The 19,219-nt window shown below is 29.1% G+C and overlaps 1 protein-coding gene across 1 annotated transcript; it reads left to right on the top strand.

Moving 5' to 3' along the window:
• LOC109335690 (WUSCHEL-related homeobox 11) lies at positions 8,294 to 10,856 on the top strand. The gene is made up of 3 exons (XM_019571847.1): positions 8,294 to 8,911; positions 9,829 to 10,028; positions 10,506 to 10,856. The coding sequence occupies exons 1-3, from the start codon at positions 8,344 to 8,346 to the stop codon at positions 10,527 to 10,529; spliced, it is 792 nt and encodes a 263-aa protein (XP_019427392.1). The 5' UTR covers positions 8,294 to 8,343; the 3' UTR covers positions 10,530 to 10,856.

The raw sequence follows: 19,219 nt of genomic DNA, 5'->3' as shown, positions 1-19,219 counted from the left end.
CAAATGAATCAATGTGTATACATCAAACTTGTAACACATTCAATCCTAACAAAAAAGAACTTAGCTACTCATGTTCACAAAATGGAAGTAAGATAGGGATAAAACACAACTCATGATATCCTAGAATCACACATAAATGAGTATAGATTAACTCCTTTAATACTTACACTTTGTTCCTATGACTCAAATGAGCCAAAATATCCTAAAAACTAAAAAAAAAATGAGTACAAAGTGTTCCAACCCAAGTTAAATCCCGTAAATAATGCCTGAAATTTGGCTTTTGTGCTAGGCACACTACTTGTGCGCTGAGCGCAATTCTTCAGCTAGCCAGGACTGACCTTTCGGTGAACCAGATTGCGTGGAGCACACCTCCCTTTTCCAATGAGCACATAATTGGCGCTTAGCGTATATGAAACAAAATGTTTTTGCCAAAAATTTTCCAACTTGGGCTAGCGCAAGAATGACACTTAGTGCATCTAATTTTCATTATTTTGATTCGACTATTCACATTAATGATCCATCCGTTTGGAAAAAAATATATCCAAAATTTAGCTCGACCAAATGGTGAATGAATGCAGTGTCACAATTTTACTTGTACTACTCATGATTGAATCATTGCTTTTGTCTGGAACTTTTTTGCAATAATTACTTTGGTTTTGACCTACACAAACACTCTAAAGTGGATATTTAGCAATATAATTCAATAAACTTTATGCTTTTAGGACCAATTAGATTAAGTAAAGAGTTAACGTGCTACAAAATTGATAATTCAAATATAGTATTCTAGCACTTAACACGAGCCCATATTCAAAGGTGTTTGATAAAAGTCGTCTTATGTTGTCTCCATTGAATATTATGATGTGTATAATGTGTTTAACAAAAGTCCTCTTATATGAAGATAAGGTGTTTGATAAAAATGCTCTTATATGAAGATAAGGCATGAAGATAAGTTACACTGAAATGTTGTCATTGACACGATTTGTTGTTGTGATAATCACTTATAGATTTACAAACTGTTTGTTTTGCTCCACAATTTGTTCATACATTTGTAAAGATAAGCTCCTTCTCATTTGATTGGGTTCTGTTATATTATGGAAATAAACTTCTAGAGTAGTATGAATTACATTATTTTCAACTAATGTAAAACAAAATATGTATACCATTAACTTGTTATCTAAGTTAGTTTTGTTTGAAACTATATGTTCATGTGTACTTTTTTTTAGTTTCCTACAGGTATCCTCGCACTTGAAACAATCTTGTCCGAGTCGGGAACAACGACAAGTATGTAAGGCTAACTCTGTCAGTCGGTATTTTGTTCATGTGTAATGCAATTGTTAAAACGGTTTCCTTGGTTTGGTATTTTCTTGTCATACAAGGTTGATTTCTATTCATTTTGAGCGTTTTTGTTAATATTGTGTATACATATAAATTATTGTTTAAGTTTAATTGTGTGAATTAGTAATAGGTATTCTATTATTATTAATGAAATTTATTCCACCAATGTCCTAAGACCTGATGGTTAAAAAGCACTAGAATTATATTCTTCCATTGATATAAATGATTATATATTCTGATTTTTAGTGAGACTTTGTCATAAGAAAACATCTATTATATTTTATTATCCTTTTATCCATTATATTTATCAATCAAGTAATAATTATACAAATTTTAAATATTATTTACAAAAATGGACAAGAAAGGAAAAGAATTCTTTGTCATGTATGTTATAACAGGATTTACTAATTACTAGTGCATTATTCAAAGGGATGAGAAGGGTTTTTTTTTTTTAATTTTAGACAAGGTGGAGGAATGAACATATTAAATAATGTTATTTGTATTAAAAAATCAATTACAAAATTCTATTACTAACTTTTAAATATTAAAAAAGACAAACACACGTTCCAAGACATATTTTCTGTCGTTCATTTCCCTTCTGAAGCATGTGTAATCAAAATTAACGTGTAAAAAATTCCTGTGATAGAATCTTTTTTTCCCCTTTAGAACTTAGATACATTATTCTATATAAGTTACACATAAATTAATCGCACAACTAGCCAAATGGGAGACTCAAGTTAAAACACTCACATATTATCAATTTTTACTAGCAAAGTTTTTTTATGGGGAATGGGAAAGACTAAATTATACAATTGTCGAAAGTTTTTGAACTCAGATATCATACATTCCGCAACTTTACCAATTGTAGTAATCTTTTTAGATAAAGTATTTGAACATTAATGTTTCTTTAGATGAAATTTATCACCCTCAAAACATGCATTGCACTTTTACATTGATAGAACAAAAAACAATAATCTTTTATTTCTATGAGAGGGGATTTACTTACTCCAAGAGTAAGGTAAAAAAACTACCCGATATCTTAGTCACGCATTTTATGAAATTATAATGGTTCATGTCATTTGAATTAGTCAATAAATCTAAATCATTAGATTTTCATATAATAGATAACTAAGATATCGAGTAGGTTCCGCCAAACAAACAAATATCTCATTAAAGATTGTGATATTTCGCTTTCCTTTCTTCTCTTACTCTTATGTTGATTGGACGAGACATCCATCAACCTAGTCTTTCTCTTTTTTAATTTCTGGGATTCAGTGGATATGTGTACCACTTGTTCTCCTAATATTTTATCTCTTAATTAATAAAGTTTTCATTGCTGATAAAAAAAGATTGTGATATTTATTTTTTAAGGAAGTAATAATTTTTTATTGATACAAAAAATAATGATATATAATATAAAGTATAGAAGTTTTGTGTTGTTACTCTTGAACACTTATCAATAAAACATGCCACAAACTAATAAGGATACTATCAAGAGACCCGTGTGTAAGACTCAGAAGAAATAGTGTTAATGTGGCACATCACAAAAAGATTAAAATAACAATTTTTGCATTGCAGAATGCAAGGACAAATACATGGCAGTGAAGTGTTCCATTTTTAAGCCGACCTCTACCCCTGTTACTTTTTTTTATCGACAATTGTTAGTATGTTGATATTTTTGTTGTGGGTGAGACTCCACCCTCAACCTCCTACATCCTACCATCTATAACCACCTTTTTTGTTGATGGTGGAACTCGAACCCACAACCTCCTGCACTCCATTCCTTATGACCACCTCCCTTACTTTCCTCTCCTTTATTATAAAAATGGTCACACAGAAATGGCTGAAGGTTGCAGTGGCAGTGCCACTGTAACCTTGTGTTTGCTTAGCGTCACCATTAATAAATTATTTTACGGCTTCGTGGCCGAACAAAGATCTGTTGTCGTAAACCATGTATCGCATCAATAATAACAAAGCAGAATCAGAAAATATAATAAATGTTTAAATTTTCTATTGACATGATATATTTTTATTGGTGCAGGATAATATTCGGGATAATATATCTTTGTTTTTCTTGACCAACCCTTTTGGAATGTTCCCACTTTTGTATTACTTTGATTATTTTTGCACCATCCTTTACTGCGACCCAGCTTTCCATGCATATCATCACATGCACTTGTTTGGCAAAAACCCTAGCTACTTCACTCTTTTATTTTGTCCATTTTTGGTTTACAACACATACCTTGTCATTCATGTCTTCTCCTACTCTTACTTCAACCTTTGATATCAATAAATTTAATTTAATCTATGCCTAGTGGTTGATACTAAATAAATGCTTATATTGATAGAAGCAAATCAAACAAAAATGATGCATTCCCTTTTTATCCCGAAGACAAAAAGGGTAGGGGAAAAGATAAAAATAAAAGACAAAGAATAGTTGACAACATTGACTGGTAAGTGATTAGTTTTTTTCGTATAACCAAATGTATCCTTCCACCTTATAATTGTTTTTCTCACCAAGTATCATTTTAAAGATTCAAACATTTGATCTAGTATATGATTTATTTAGATATTTATGTATTATTATTACAAAACTACCTACGATAAATGAAAGAATGTATCATGCCTTGAAAACATATGGTCACATACTCAACATAAGGACATTAACTACACTTTTTATTGCACTAAGAATGCTTCATGAATTCTGGTTACCTACCGACTATGGTCAGTGACTAATATTTCAACTCTTAGATTAATTCTTTACCAAGCTTTTTGGCTAAAATTAGTTCTTTTATCTACCCACAAAAATAAAAATAAAAATAAAGTGAGAGTATATAAGTAGGAATATTTGTAGAGGATGTTGTGTGGTTAATTTAGACTATGAGGAAGGAAGCTATTTTTTTGGATAAACAAGTGAGTTACATTCAATTAATGGATAGGATCAAGACTAAATCTTGGATCTGGTTATCTTATTTTTTAACTTTATTCTTTTTGACTTTTGCTAACTGGTATATGGACCCTATGTATTGTATTGACTTAGCTTCTAAAAAGATCACTTATTGATCTTCATTGTATTTGGAGGACACCCCTTATACTCATTTAGTACAATTCTTCTTATCGAAAAAAGTATTATGAACAAATATAAATTGATTATGTAGGGTTTGAGGGTTTTAAAGTTAGAAGATTAAAAAAGGTCCATTGAGCGTCTCACTGCTATGTCATAATAGATCCGAACACTTGCCTCGGATTGACTTCTAGATCATAATTGTTCTAGTGAAGAACTAAAGAAAATAGATTAAAGAAAATATAGAATAGATTATAGATAGATGGGAGATAAAAGAGAATTTTAATAACCATTTTTGCCACTGAACTCATGTAAAATTTTAAATATCAAGTCTCTAATTAAACTATATAAGGGAGTCATAAGGTGATTAGAGTGGAAGGTTTAAGGAGTGGGGTGATAAGAAAGTTTAGGGTTTAAATCTCATCTATTGAAAATACTAATTAACATACTAATGTTGGCCTATAAAAAATGAATTAAACCATATTAAGAAGACATGTGACCTTATAGATATTTTTTTATCAGCAAAGAAAATTAACCATAGAAATAAAATAAAATTTAGGAGAACAAATGATACTTCTATCCATTAAATCTCTACATTTAACAATAAATAAATAAGTCAATTTGAATGATTCCTCATTCATTCTAAAGAAAGGAAATCGTTAAGATGACTCCAAGCATGTAAAAGAATAAACTCTATTATCTCGTTTAGGTGAAACCACAAGTCCTCAAAAATAATTTTGTTCCTAATATACAATATGTTCAAATAGTGACAAACTAAAGAACAATATCTAATAATTTACGTACAAAACATATTAATACATAATTACAACACTTATCTGATTCCTAATTTTATTAGGTCATATTAGCTAGGTGGGTCGAACAATACCTCAATATTATATGATAAATCATATTATGTGACAAAATATTATTCTCTATAAATTAAGATAATTAAATAGAAATGAATTAAGTATTGGATAAAAATGTATCACATATCTTAGTATTATAAAATTATCCAATGCATTATTTATCTATTAAATGATGTCACGCATTTTGACTAGCTCCACAGATTTTGTGCAATTCTGGCTTAGCTGTTTTAAAAATAGCAATGGTAGGTGTCACCCAAAGAACAAACCAGCATAAAAATATATTTAAGTAGGGTTGCAAAAGTTGTGATGGTAATATTACCCATATGATTAGAAGATTTTCATATTTATCCACACAATATAAAAATATATATTATATATATATAAAATGTAGTGCAACTATATTTAGGGTCAGCAACACCCTTCTGGTTCTACCAAGTTGTCCAACTTTGAGATCATTTTAACAGGTTTGTGTATGCTTTTGGATAGATTCATATTTTTCTAACAATTAAGTATTAGTAACACTGCTTCTTGACTTAAATTCATAGAATTTTTCAATATATTCATTAATATTATTTATCCCGAAATATATATTGTAAATTATACTTATATTTAAAAATATATTCTGTCACCAAAAAGGTAAAAATTTAATTTGAAAGAAAATTGTCCCAAATCAAGTGACAATAATAATAAAAAATTGTTAAAAATTAAATATTATGGTATATGGTTTGGTAATCGATAATTTTTTTTATTAAATTATTAAGTTGATGAATGATTATTTGCTAGATAAGTCCTTAAAAGTATGTTCCCTTATTTCTTTTATCGTTTCAAAATTTTAACATCTTTTTAGGACAAATGAAGTAGTTTGGTTTTGTATTCCTAATTCTGTGATATATGATCTAGTTATGCATTATTTCAAGTTTATTCATTATATTCACATTACTCGGATTTGCCAGGCACATATTGAGTATGATATCTCTAGGTCCTTTCAAGTTTTTAGAAAATATTAAAAAAAATGCAAACAACTTATACATTTATTCATGTGTTTCCGATAATAATGTATGTTATTTTAGACAATTAAAAGAAGAAGAATAAAACATTGGTCTATTAGTATAAGGTCACACTAGATTCCTAGAAAGATTAAAATGTCAATGATTCAATTCTTTAGAGCAACACTTATTAGAGGAACAATCACACCTGAAAATATTAGTTTCTCATAGGACAAGAAGATATCCTTGATAATACTAAAAAAACAATCAAAAGAAAAAGAAAAATGACAACAATTACAAAACATAATTCAATTAAAGTACAAGTACACAATAGTAAATTGTTAATTAAATATAAATCTTTTTACTAAAAAATAATTTAAAATAAAACAAAAAAATCATATTAAACCTCTAACTTCCCTTTTGTCAATATAATATTACATCACAATATGAATTGATAAACATAGCATTGTTACTTAACAACATAATACCACAATTATGATATGAAATATGCTTAGTTGCATTATTATATATAGTCTGGTATCTCATTATTTTAATTTGTTGAACAATGAATTTTAAAATTATCAATCCCAATTATCTACGAGTCAAAAATATAGACTCAAACTCAACTAACGGTGTTGCCGGCAGGTACTCGTGGATCTGGTACCCATTTTCATCACTAGTTCACACATCAACCCATTTCATCGTGAATATTGGGTAAGATTGAGTAAGTTTTTTGGCCTAAAGAAAATGACACTGAAAAACTAGTGGGGCATGTGTTCTTGTCAACCTAATCCAGTATCAAACCATCCCATACACTCCTAATTAATTTAGAAAATTTTATTTTGATAAACACTGATATGACACTAAAATAAACATTCATGTCCTAAGCCTATAAAAAACATGCATTTATAAAAAAAATTTAGGCATGTATGCATGATTATGTATTATTATTTGTTCTCTACGTGAAGCATTTTTAGGGTAGATTATAAAATAATATTTTTTCTGTGAAATGAAGATATTACTTGAAAGGGTTTCTATTAGAAAGAAAAAAGTGTTGAAGAAAAGACATCTAATGAAATCGCATCTAAGTAACTTGAGCTGATATATAAGAAGGAAATGATATCATCAACTGAGTGTTAAAATTACAAAATGCTTGTTTATGTAACTTATTTAATTCATTAATATTATGTGTACACCTAGAATCAACACTAAATCTTGACACATTTTTTTTAAGAAAATGATAAGATATGATATTTGTGATTATCCCATTTTTTCCTAAATAGGAAAATGTCAAGGTTTATGATAATCTCAATGTACTATTTAATTCCCGAACCTTTATTGAGTCAAAAGCTATTTCTGAAGCATTTTATTAATTATAAAAATGAATAAAAAACACTAAAAATAAATAAATAACACTAAATACACATTAATTTCAAAATGGGAATAATGTAGAGTCTTATATGGACTTGTTGACCTGCCTTTAATGCTTATGAAGCAAGAAAAGAAAAAAGGGATTGATATCTTCTCTAGTATTTGAGAGTCCAATATTATTGGAACGTTTTATAATTTATTTAAGAATAATATTACATTCTCTTACTAAATCTTTATACAAATGGTATTACCCATACAAAAATGACATGTAACTTATAAATCAATCATTAATAAACTAATTATTACTTTATGATACAGGTCACATTCTAGTGGGTAGAAAAATTTGTAGTATCATTTAGTAAGAAAATATATCATTTTCTTTATTTAATACTAGTATTGGAGACCTTCCTCACAAGCAAGGAACAAAGATCTTCTACATTAATGAAGGTATAAATACTTATTTTTCCATGTATTTTTAATAACAAATATGATATTTTATTGTATATAAAAGATAAAAATGTGTTTATCATATTATATTTTTCTTTATTTTATAGTAGTTGAGTATCCTTACTTCAAATAGGGTAGGCTTTTATGTAATTTCATTGATCAACATTCTCCACCTCTTGATATAAACTCTCCTACTACAGTATTCCATGTACTTTATTATTTTACCTAGGTTTCATAAGCTTGATAAACATTTTCTTATTTCTTCTACATTGGAATGGAAGATCAGGGTCAAGGACCCAATAGTCCAAGCCAAGGTTCTGAGAAAAGTGAACCTGTAAGGTCAAGATGGACTCCTAAGCCAGAACAAATCCTCATACTTGAATCCATCTTCAACAGTGGAATGGTGAATCCACCAAAAGATGAAACTGTTAGAATAAGAAAACTTCTTGAGAAGTTTGGTGCTGTTGGTGATGCTAATGTCTTCTACTGGTTCCAGAACCGCCGTTCACGGTCACGCCGCCGCCAACGGCAGATGCAGGCTAACCTTGAACAAAGGAATAACCAGCTTCAGGCTCAAGTTGGCGGTGGTGCAAATCCATATCATCATCATCACCATCATCAAGTTTCTTCTGCTATGGATTTTGGTGGTTCATCTTCTTCTTTCATTGGTTCTTCTCCATCTTATATCTCTGGTTCCTCTTCATCATGTGGTGGCCAAGGAGGATTTGGTGGTTTTTTCTCAGCCTCTTCTCAAATGGGGTTTTCTGAAATTGATCATAGTTCAGCTGCACCATCAGTTTTGTTCCCTTCTTGTGATGCTGCAAATTTGAACTACCAATCTGGTAAAAATTGAATGCTTGTATTGAATTCTTCAGAATTTTTAATGTGTTTTGCTTGAACATAAGCAAGAAGGATATTTTCATTTATTTTATTATTACAATTACTTCTCCACTCAGATTTTTATATAAGTTTCCCATCTGAGGTGGTGACAAAACCACATTTTAAGCCTAGCTTGAGGCTTAAAATAAGTTTAAAATAAGTCCTAGAATCTAAAATTATTATTCATGTATTATTAGTTTAATGATTTTTCTGTGTAAGAATTCTTCTTTTTCGGCTGAATAGTTTAGGGGATTATATGGAATAAAGTGACAATCTTTAACATGACTTAACAGTTCCAGAGATTGAATTGCATGAAATTAAAGTCCTACTTTCAACACCAAAAAAAATGAGGTTACTTTCTGGTTGCAGTTTCTGTTCCTTCCTCTTTATCCTCTCACTTCTATTCTGGGTTTCTTCCAAAAATTTCAAACCCTAGACTTTTTTTTTCCATAGTTCTCATTTTGACAAATTGGTTACTCCCTTCTTGAGTATTCATGGTTGAAAGAAACCCATAAAGTCCATCATGTCATGTTCATCATTATTATAAAATTCACCTATAATTGAAAAAATATATAAAAATTACCAGTCACTAATGTGGTGTGGGTAATAAAGAAACTTACCAACAATGAAAGGGTTCTACAATTTTTTATCTATTTATGTTTTTATATCTTTATGTACAGCATATTTTGTGCCTTATCTTGCGCTTATTGTTGTATCTAACCTGCAAAATTCATTACTTATAGCCAGTTTTCTGAAGGGTATACTTTTCTTTGCTTCACATTTTCATTTACATTTACATTCATATCTTTCTAACATTACTTTTTCTATTTTTTTGATATAGTTGATGTTCTAATTTTTGTCTTTCTTAATTTTGGAGTAGGATTTGGGGGGACAAGTATTTCAGCAGTGATCACTGTTTTTATCAATGGGGTTGCAACAGAAGTTCCAAGTGGACCATTTGACATAAAAACTGTGTTTGGTGAAGATGTTATGTTAGTTCATTCTTCAGGAGTGTCAGTTCCAACCAATGAATTTGGTCTCTTGATGCAGAGTTTGAGCCATGGAGAAAGCTACTTTCTGGTTAGTACTAGCATATCTTCAAAATAATCAATTCATCTTATTGCATTTTTTTCTTTCTGTTTTAATTCTCTTTTTTCCTTTCACATTTACCAAATAGAGTAAGGATCTTCCACAAGTTATATATAATAACAAACAAAAAATAATATATAATAATACTTTTATTCTTTATTTATTATGAAATAATATTTTTATTATTGAAAATACGAGGAGAAATAAACATTATCTCTCTATTACCGGAAAAATCATAATTATATCAAATATAATTTGGGACCCTCATTCTCCCAAATCATGTTTCACACTAATGCAAACATGTCGTATCAATTAAAAATTTTAACATTCATTATGTTTTTTTGTTTTTGTTTCATTATAACTTGTATGGTAAACATTTGAGACATATAGTTTAGGTTCCTCCTCCCTCACTCTTTCTAAAAAGGAATCAATTTTTTCTATGATCATGATTACTGAATTTGGTTTCAGGTTTCAAAGCAAGCACAAATATGAACAAATCAGAATCTATCAACCTTGCATCAATGGAATCTTCCAATTACAAGCTTCTCCTATAAATTACCTTCATTATCTCCTCTCTTTTTTTCCTCTTTTTCTTTTTCTTCTTCTCCATTTTGGTAATATTTCAAAAGTGGTTCAAATACTAGAGATCTAATATGTGATTATAGACGTCGAATATCTATATTCTATACCTACCTTAATAATTAAAACTCTATGTATTGATAAAAGCAACCTGTGTGATGTATCTTCCATGTGTTGCACATTCATTTCTTCGGTTTGCATCTCAAAATACTTATGATTAAATTAATAAAATGTGACCCTAATTTAAGGAAGATGACATGACCACATTCAATGGTATTTTGGTGTTGGAATATTATTGCTTAGTAACTATATAAGTAATTTAGGACACATCTATATTCATTATTACTAAGAATGAATAGTGTATTTAGGTTCTAGACTATTCTAAGGAATTATTATATTCATGATTACTTTTAATGCATTAGTACTTCATGCCCTAACATGATGAAGCTTGACTTGTGTTTCAAACTTAAGGTATGAGTCTAGGCTATTCGACTGTCATATGTTAAATCTTAGCATATAACTTGTCCTATTTAAAACTCTATAAGTTTTAGCCTTATTTAAATACATACTATTTAAGTAGGCTTATATATAGACTTTCATGTATAAATAAGTCAAGGCAAGACTTCTCACCCAACCCATAAATATTTACTAATATGGGTATATAAATAATATTAATGACAAGTAAGCCTCTATATATTAATAGATTATCATAAATATTTTAATGACAAGTAAGCCTTTATAATGGAAATTTACAGGGGTTGAAAGCTCCCCGGTCACAGTCGAATCCAGCAGTACCTTCCAACCCAATTTGAGAACATGAATATCAAACACTATTTGATATGATTTTGACATCACACTTTCAAAACCTGTTAGTTAAAATTGGATATAAAAATAAATGACTTAATTTTTCTTCTTCACATCATTCAACCACCCGATTCGGTAACTCCCGACTTTCTACATCAACTAGAACAAAGTCATTGACGCATCCAATTTCAATATGTCGTTTTAACCGATCTGAAAAGATATTTTTCCCTAGTGAATTAGTGTTGAGTTTATTTATGTCTGAAGTCTCACATTTAATATGAGGGAACGATTAAAAAATTTTATAAGTAGAAAAATGTGATGAAATCATTGTTTTTGGGTTTTGGTTCAAGACGCAATGTATCACCTGTAGTTCTTCACTCTTCTCATACCTAGTAACAATGGAACTACTAGCTGGTTGGAGGCTTCACAGTCACAGTCGGGTCCAACAAGTGGTATCAAAGTCGATAGTTCAGCTGAGACATGATGGATATAAGGGGGTGAACCGATAAGTTTGAGGTACCCACACTTGAGGGAAAAATTGTTGGGTTTATTCAAATGTGAAGTACCACATTGGATATGAGGGGATAAGTGAAAAACTTTATAAGTGAAAAAGACTCATAGAATCATTCTCTTACATTTTAGTTTAAGGTGTGATATATCACTTATAGCTTATAAGTAGAAACGATTTATATAATCATTCTCTTACATTTTAGTTTAAGGCGTGGTGTATCACTTATAGCTCTTCATTCTTCATTTACCTAGTAACAATGAAACACTTCCTTAGTTGAAGGCTTTATGGTCGCAATCGATTCCAACAATAAGTTGGGTCATAAACCCATAGAAAATTGCCTAGCCTATTTGTTGGGATTACCGATGTAGAACCATGCACTAATTTATCCCGCTAGGTTAGGGAATTTAATTTGTTGGAACAAGATATAAAATGTCCCGAAGTCCCTACCAATAAAGCTTGTAACTATTATTTTATTTATTCAATATCTTTGATGTTAATAACAACTAATACTAGTGTTTGCATTAGTGGAATTCCTTCTAGTGAATATTGTAAAGATCACATGGAAATATTACTTTTCTTCCATAAAGAGAATGATTATAGAAAGAGGGACAAGCCAGGATGGGTCGGGAACATAACAAACAAAGTGAAGCAAGAATATTCAAATTGGAGGCTGGTTGGAAACATATCTAACTCCATTTGACTTGTGTTGTTCAATTTTATCTAATTTATTCATTTCTCAAGGAGCAAAATAGGGTAAGGTTAACATGCACCTACACTTTAGATCTTAAAATAAAAGTTAGTTCAATGAATCTTCAGTTTAGAGAATTTTTTATCCTAGACTAATTAATTACTACTAGTCATAAATCCACTCTGGTAGTGGAAAATGGTGACATGAATACTAGTTATCCTCTTATTAAGGTGCTTGACTTTACAACAATTTATATGAATGTTGCTGGATAGAACTTATATTTTATAAGTACTTAAAGACATTTAGCTTTCCAATTATAAGGTATAAGACAATACATGCAGAATGAAGTGGATAGCTTATAGTTCTCCACTGAATAACACTTGCAACTATGTGTGGTTCTCTTTCATCTAGGTAAAGGAAAGTTATATATATATATAACACTTGTATTTACAGGAATAAACCACTATCTATTTTTTAAGTAATTGTGTGTGTGGTAGGTAGGGCCTTGTCTAAGGATTAAGGGACCATACACAATTTTTTGGTAGAGTCATTTGTGCATGAGAATTTTAACATTTTATTTCATATAATATACTTTTGCATTTTACATATGTAATTAAGAATTTTTAACATTTTATTTGATTTATATACGTAAATTGCAAAAATACATACCATAAAATAAGATGTTGTTATTTTTATGTTCAGTGCCTAATCTCATATAACTCATTTATGATCTATTTATTTTTCTTTCTTCTTGAGTTAAAAAAATGAATAATCAAAGTTTTATTAGCAAATAAATTGAATATTTTTATTCTCTATATAAAATATGATTAATTTATGGAATGCAATTTTAATTTTGTTTCTTCATGGACAGTGAGATAATTTCAAAAATATCCCCTACACAATGAGTTAGGAAGTTGGGTCGAAGGAAACTGGGTTTAAAACATTTGTTGGAGACGTAATCTTTTTATTTGGGAAACTGATCTAACTGAAACTTTTTTGCAGGTAATTCAAAATGTTGTTTTCTGAGAAAACTTTCTTAATTCTTGGGAGTGGCGCCACGACAAATCCAACCGATACTCCGTCAAATATGCTTATGATATTCTCTTTCAACATCGTCATCAACCTTCGACTAATGATATTAACCATCTTTGTATGCTTTGGAAGTCAAAAGCTCCCTTAAAAGTAAAAGATTTCGCGTGGAGACTTTTCCAGGATCGGATCCCCACTGTTGATGCTCTTCTCAAGAGGGGAGTCTCCATTGCATATGGAGCGGGAACCTTATGTCCTTTTTGCAACGACCAAGCTGAAACTTCTCAACAGCTTTTCTCCTCATGTAACTTCACTTATTCAGTTTGGCAGCTTCTGTATAATTGGTTGGAAATTCACATAGCTCTTCTTCTTCAACTCATTCATCATTTTACTAATCATATGGGCATGATACCACATAGGCGTTATTTGAATTATTGGAATATCATTTGGCTGACTACTATTTGGACTATCTGGAAGTCTAGGAATGACTTTATATTTAATTCAGTGCAACCCTCTCTCGAGAAAATTTTTGAGGCTGCTAGGGTTACTTCTTGGCTTTGGATCAATGAGAAGAGAGGCAAAGATCGGATATCTTTTTCAGACTGGTTAGCAAACCCCATTTTTTGTCTTGATCCTATGTTGTAATAACTTTTAGTTTTTTCTTTTTTATGATTCTTTCTTCTTGTAATTATTTCCTCTCTTAATAAAATCTTTCCTTTTACCGATAAAAAAAAAAAAAGACATGAATTTGGAAAATATCTAATCTTTTGATACAGTTTAATATCTCTAGCAGATTATCAACATTTTTTCAATATTTTCGTTTAAGAAAATAAAATCATCTTTATTAGAATGTTGCTACTCCTGAGTGCTTGTTGGTTTGCAGCATTGACTCTAATGGTTTGAATTAAGTTGACACAAGAATGTTCACCAACACTAAAAGGATGGTATTATATTCTAAAGAGTCCTCAGCCAAAATATTAAATTTTTGGGATATAGTCAAAGAAAAAAAGGATGGTATTATATTCTAAAAATTGTTCAAAGTTATTAGTTCAAAAGAATATACAAACTTTTCTGTATTAATAAAATATTTTCCAAATTATCCGCAACCAAAACATTATATTTTTGGGATATACTCAAACAAGAAAGGATGGTATTATATTCTAAAAATTGTTCATGTTAGTTCAAGATGTTATATATTTCTATAGATCAGTTTTTTCATAAAATTAGTCTATATCAAATTCGCCCGTATTTTTTAGTGGAGCTCAAAATATATGTAAACCCAATTTCCCTATAAGTGTTTAACTATGTAAGAAACCTCTTAAAGCAGAAATTTATATGCACATCTTTAAACTCCAAAATTTTATTACAGAAATAAACAGAAAATAATAAATATGTCATAACAAATGATGTTTTGGGTGGGTGGCACATGTATTCACAGCCTCTATGCTGACTTGGATCTTGGCTATAAACATTTATGTTGTTACTTACTCTTTGCCCAAATACAGTGTTTGATTATTTCTTATATTTAATTCACAATACGATCTTTTTTTAAATATTTTAACAACATTTTCCCTCCTAACAAAGTTTGGTATAAAAAAGACAATAAATATAATCATTATAAAATAACTATAAAAGTAATTTAAATATGAAATTGGAAACTGATAAAAAATATTATATTGACATTTGACAACAGTTTACTTTAAAAGTGGCATGGAAAATATAAAATATTCAATAATAATTATATCTATAAAACCTATCACAAATTTGGTAGAAAAATATTATATATACTACTAACAAACTATTCTAAAAATTATTCTAATTATGAGAAAATGAGAAGTATCCCACCCAAGTGGAGTTGGTATCTGCTAATTCAAAAGACACATGTCACTTTTTTTATTGATAGCGAAACTATAAGCCTATGTTAAAATTATTTTTTTTTGTTATTATTTCTTTTTATAAAGTTAGATATATTACATTCCTTTATTAAGTTAGCATGTTAGCTCCCAAAGTTAACTTGAATATAAGAGTTAGAGATAATCTGTCCCGAATGGTATTACATTCTATATCTCATGTTAATCATATATTGTTATATGAATAAAAGAAAATGTTTAAAAATAAAAAGTAACATTTTAATTGACTTGGAATGAGATATCATTTGGAATAGATAATTTATCTGAAGAGAAGGGAATCATGATGCACAAAACATGTTTTTCTTTACTACAAACGATGTAGATGTTGACCATCATTTTCTCAGGTATGTGCTTTTTCAGAAGAAGTTTGGAGCAGATTATGCATTTGGCTACATATTCCAATTCCTTGAAGTTGTTCATGACCATTTTGATTTTCATTGTAAAGTTGGAAAACAATATGGTACTATCATTGAGCATGTGGTAATTTAGTGTCCCTTAAGCTGTTTTAAGGTTAGTATATATATGCTTAGTCCAGTAAAAAATTTGTTTCAAAAAAGTTTGATAAGAGATTTGTTTGAATTAAAAATATTATGGGCCAATACTAAACTAAAAATAATTGAAGGGACCAAAAATAAAGGTTTTTATCTATTTTTATTACAGAGTGGACATAGTAACTGGTTGGAATTGTACCCTTGAAATATTTTGTCAGCACTTAATGGCTTATAAACAAATTCGCTAGCTTTTAGCTTTATTCAAGTAGGTTGTAGGTTTTAAAAATGGAGCTTATAATGTTGAATGCTAATTTTTGGAAAGCTATGATTTTAAAAACCATAAAATTTATCAAATTATATTAATTACATCACACTAAAATATCAAAAGATAACTGCAAATTAATTACAAATGACTAAAGAAATAAATTAATAATTATTAACAACTTTACCAAATAGTGTAGATAATTAAATAAACCATTATAAAATAATAATAAAAATACTAAATTCCTGATATTTATTAAATTATAAAAGTATTGGTAATTTTAGAAAATTACTAATAATTATTTATTTAATTATCTAGGTATTTAATTTTAATTAATAATTATAAGTTAATTAATAAAAAGCTAATCAAATAGTAAATAAATATTATATTTCATTATTAGTCATTTAACACATTTCACCTAGTTCAATTAATTGAAAATTCAATAGTTAGTTTTACCAAATACCTCTGATTCAATTAATTACCTATAGAACTATAAATTTCTCCTTCTCCTAACAGTCATATGGGCATGATATCCTATTGACTTTATTCGAAAGTTTGGAGTATTATCTGGTTGATTATATATGGCTTTCTAGGATTAATTTCATTTTAACTCTGTCAAACACTCTTTATAAAAGATTCTCGAATTTGAAAGAGTTAAATATTGGCTTTGGATTAATAGTCAAAAGTACTGAGACTCATTTAATTATTCATATAAGGTTTCTAAACCTTTAGTTTGTCTTACCTTCTACTTGTAATTGTTTCTGGTTTTTCCATATGAGCATTTGTTTTTTGCTTATGAATCTTTTATAACTTTTAATTAATTTTAATAATACATTTTCCTTTTGCCGATAAAGAAAACAAGTTCACGATCACACACTAAAAGTTCACCAAGTACAAGCTAGTCTTGTGAGCATACCCTATATTCTAATGAAACAAAAATTTCGAACTACCAAATGCTCAAAACAACTAATATGAATTATTCTAGCTTAATTAAAAAAATCGAGTTTGAGTTATTGATATATAATTATGTTAATATTAGTAATAAGAGTTGTATAGCTCATATTGGTTCCACAAGTCTCGAATAAAACTATCTCCTATAAAAGATTGACGTGGTTGAAAATTTAAAAAAAAAAAAAACCAAAGTTGCAAAGAGAACAAGTGAGAGGGCTTCCCAATATTACTGCATATTCCAAGTTCCACATAATCAATAAAACAGTAACATTGATTATTGTTGTTGTTTAAATCAAGTTGGTCCTCTAGTTTTAACTAAGGCTATCAATTTTAACGTACAATATTGAGTGCAAAAAGTATAATATTGAAGGAATAATTTAATGTCATATATTCTAATAATTTAATATTTAAAATGTTGAATGGAGAATGTGTAATATCATGAATGAATGAATATCTTTGCAATACCAAAGATCCAAGACAAGGCACACAAAAGAACACTGACAAAATAGATTTGCTTGCAACTACATTGTATTCATCATAATTCTCAGAAAATGTGGTCGATACAGTTATAATTGTGATCGTGATATCATGATAGAGACTTCTAAACCTATAATATTGCAACCACAATTATGATTACTAAGTGAAATTTAAATCAACAAAAAATGCTTAGTAAACACAAGAACGTTTTGTAATTATTGAAACACATAAAACAAGCCCAAGATTTTGATGAAAGTGCATGGCCAGTACGTGGATTCCTGACTAGAACTGGAAAGAAATACAAAAGCTCACAGAATAATTCTGAAATTTGGTCCCCACACCGACCAATATAACCAATGCTAATTCGACGAATGTTTGTAACAAATTTCTTGGATTCTTTTGAAATTTATAATAATCTAAGAAACATTAAGGGGCACACTAACTTAGAAATACCATGTGAGATACATAATTTTTATTGGTTCCTATGTTGATTAAATTATATATTTGCATCCCTATGTTAGATTCTGTGTTCTAGATGTCATATTTTGAGCTCATTATTCTAATGGGGATGAGGATTATAGATTTTGTTGACCAAGATAAAGGTAAGTCATACATTTTTATAAATTTAATATGCATTTAAGCATTTTTTTTATAGTAGCTCATGATTAATTTCAAGGGTATAAGTTGAAATTGGTACAACTTTATTCTGAAATCCAGCTGGGATTCCTTTGTTTCTGTGTGAACTGTGAAGCTTGCAGATTTGGTCGCTTCACCCACACTTCTTTTTGTATTCCAAGAATGATAAATGAATACATTTGATTTATACATTTTTTATATTTTTTTTTAATTAATTCTTACTAAACATGATTCTATATTGTATCAAACCCATTGTATAATCTTACTAATCATGATTCAGCCTATGATATACAAAACAGTTTTTTAAAAGCAAAAGAATTATGAGATGGATAGTAAAAATTGGGTGCACAAACACCACCCTAAAGAAAGCCCACCAAAAATTAAAAAAAACTACCAAACACTCCCACAAAAATATATGAGCAAAACATAATAAGAAAATTTAAATCAAAACCAAGAAAAAACCAAACAAGTAGAAAACATTATTCTTACCAAACCCGATTTTTTCATCTTACTAAAGAACAATTGAACAATCAAATAATAAAAGAAAATATGGAAAAGAGAAAATAACATAAGAAATCTAGTAACGAGGTTCGGCTAATTTGTGTTTATGTCCTTAGTAGTGTTGGGCGGCTCTTATTATGTATTAGAGAATAATGATTTGTTTTTTATGACTATTGTTATTTTTTCCTTTAGGTTTACATAACACATAAATATAAAGCCCTTTACCTTAACCCATTTACTTCTACCAAACCCATAACTTGTATTAATGTTTTGTGGATAAAAGGCTTGGTCCATTAGAATATAAGTCATTACACAATAATCTTCACCTTGCCAATATCATCAA

This window comes from Lupinus angustifolius, chromosome LG20 (assembly GCF_001865875.1).
Source record: "Lupinus angustifolius cultivar Tanjil chromosome LG20, LupAngTanjil_v1.0, whole genome shotgun sequence".
Classification (NCBI taxonomy): Eukaryota; Viridiplantae; Streptophyta; class Magnoliopsida; order Fabales; family Fabaceae; genus Lupinus; species Lupinus angustifolius.
The sequence above is the reverse complement of the archived record's forward strand: the minus strand, read 5'-3'. Positions and strand labels throughout refer to the sequence as shown.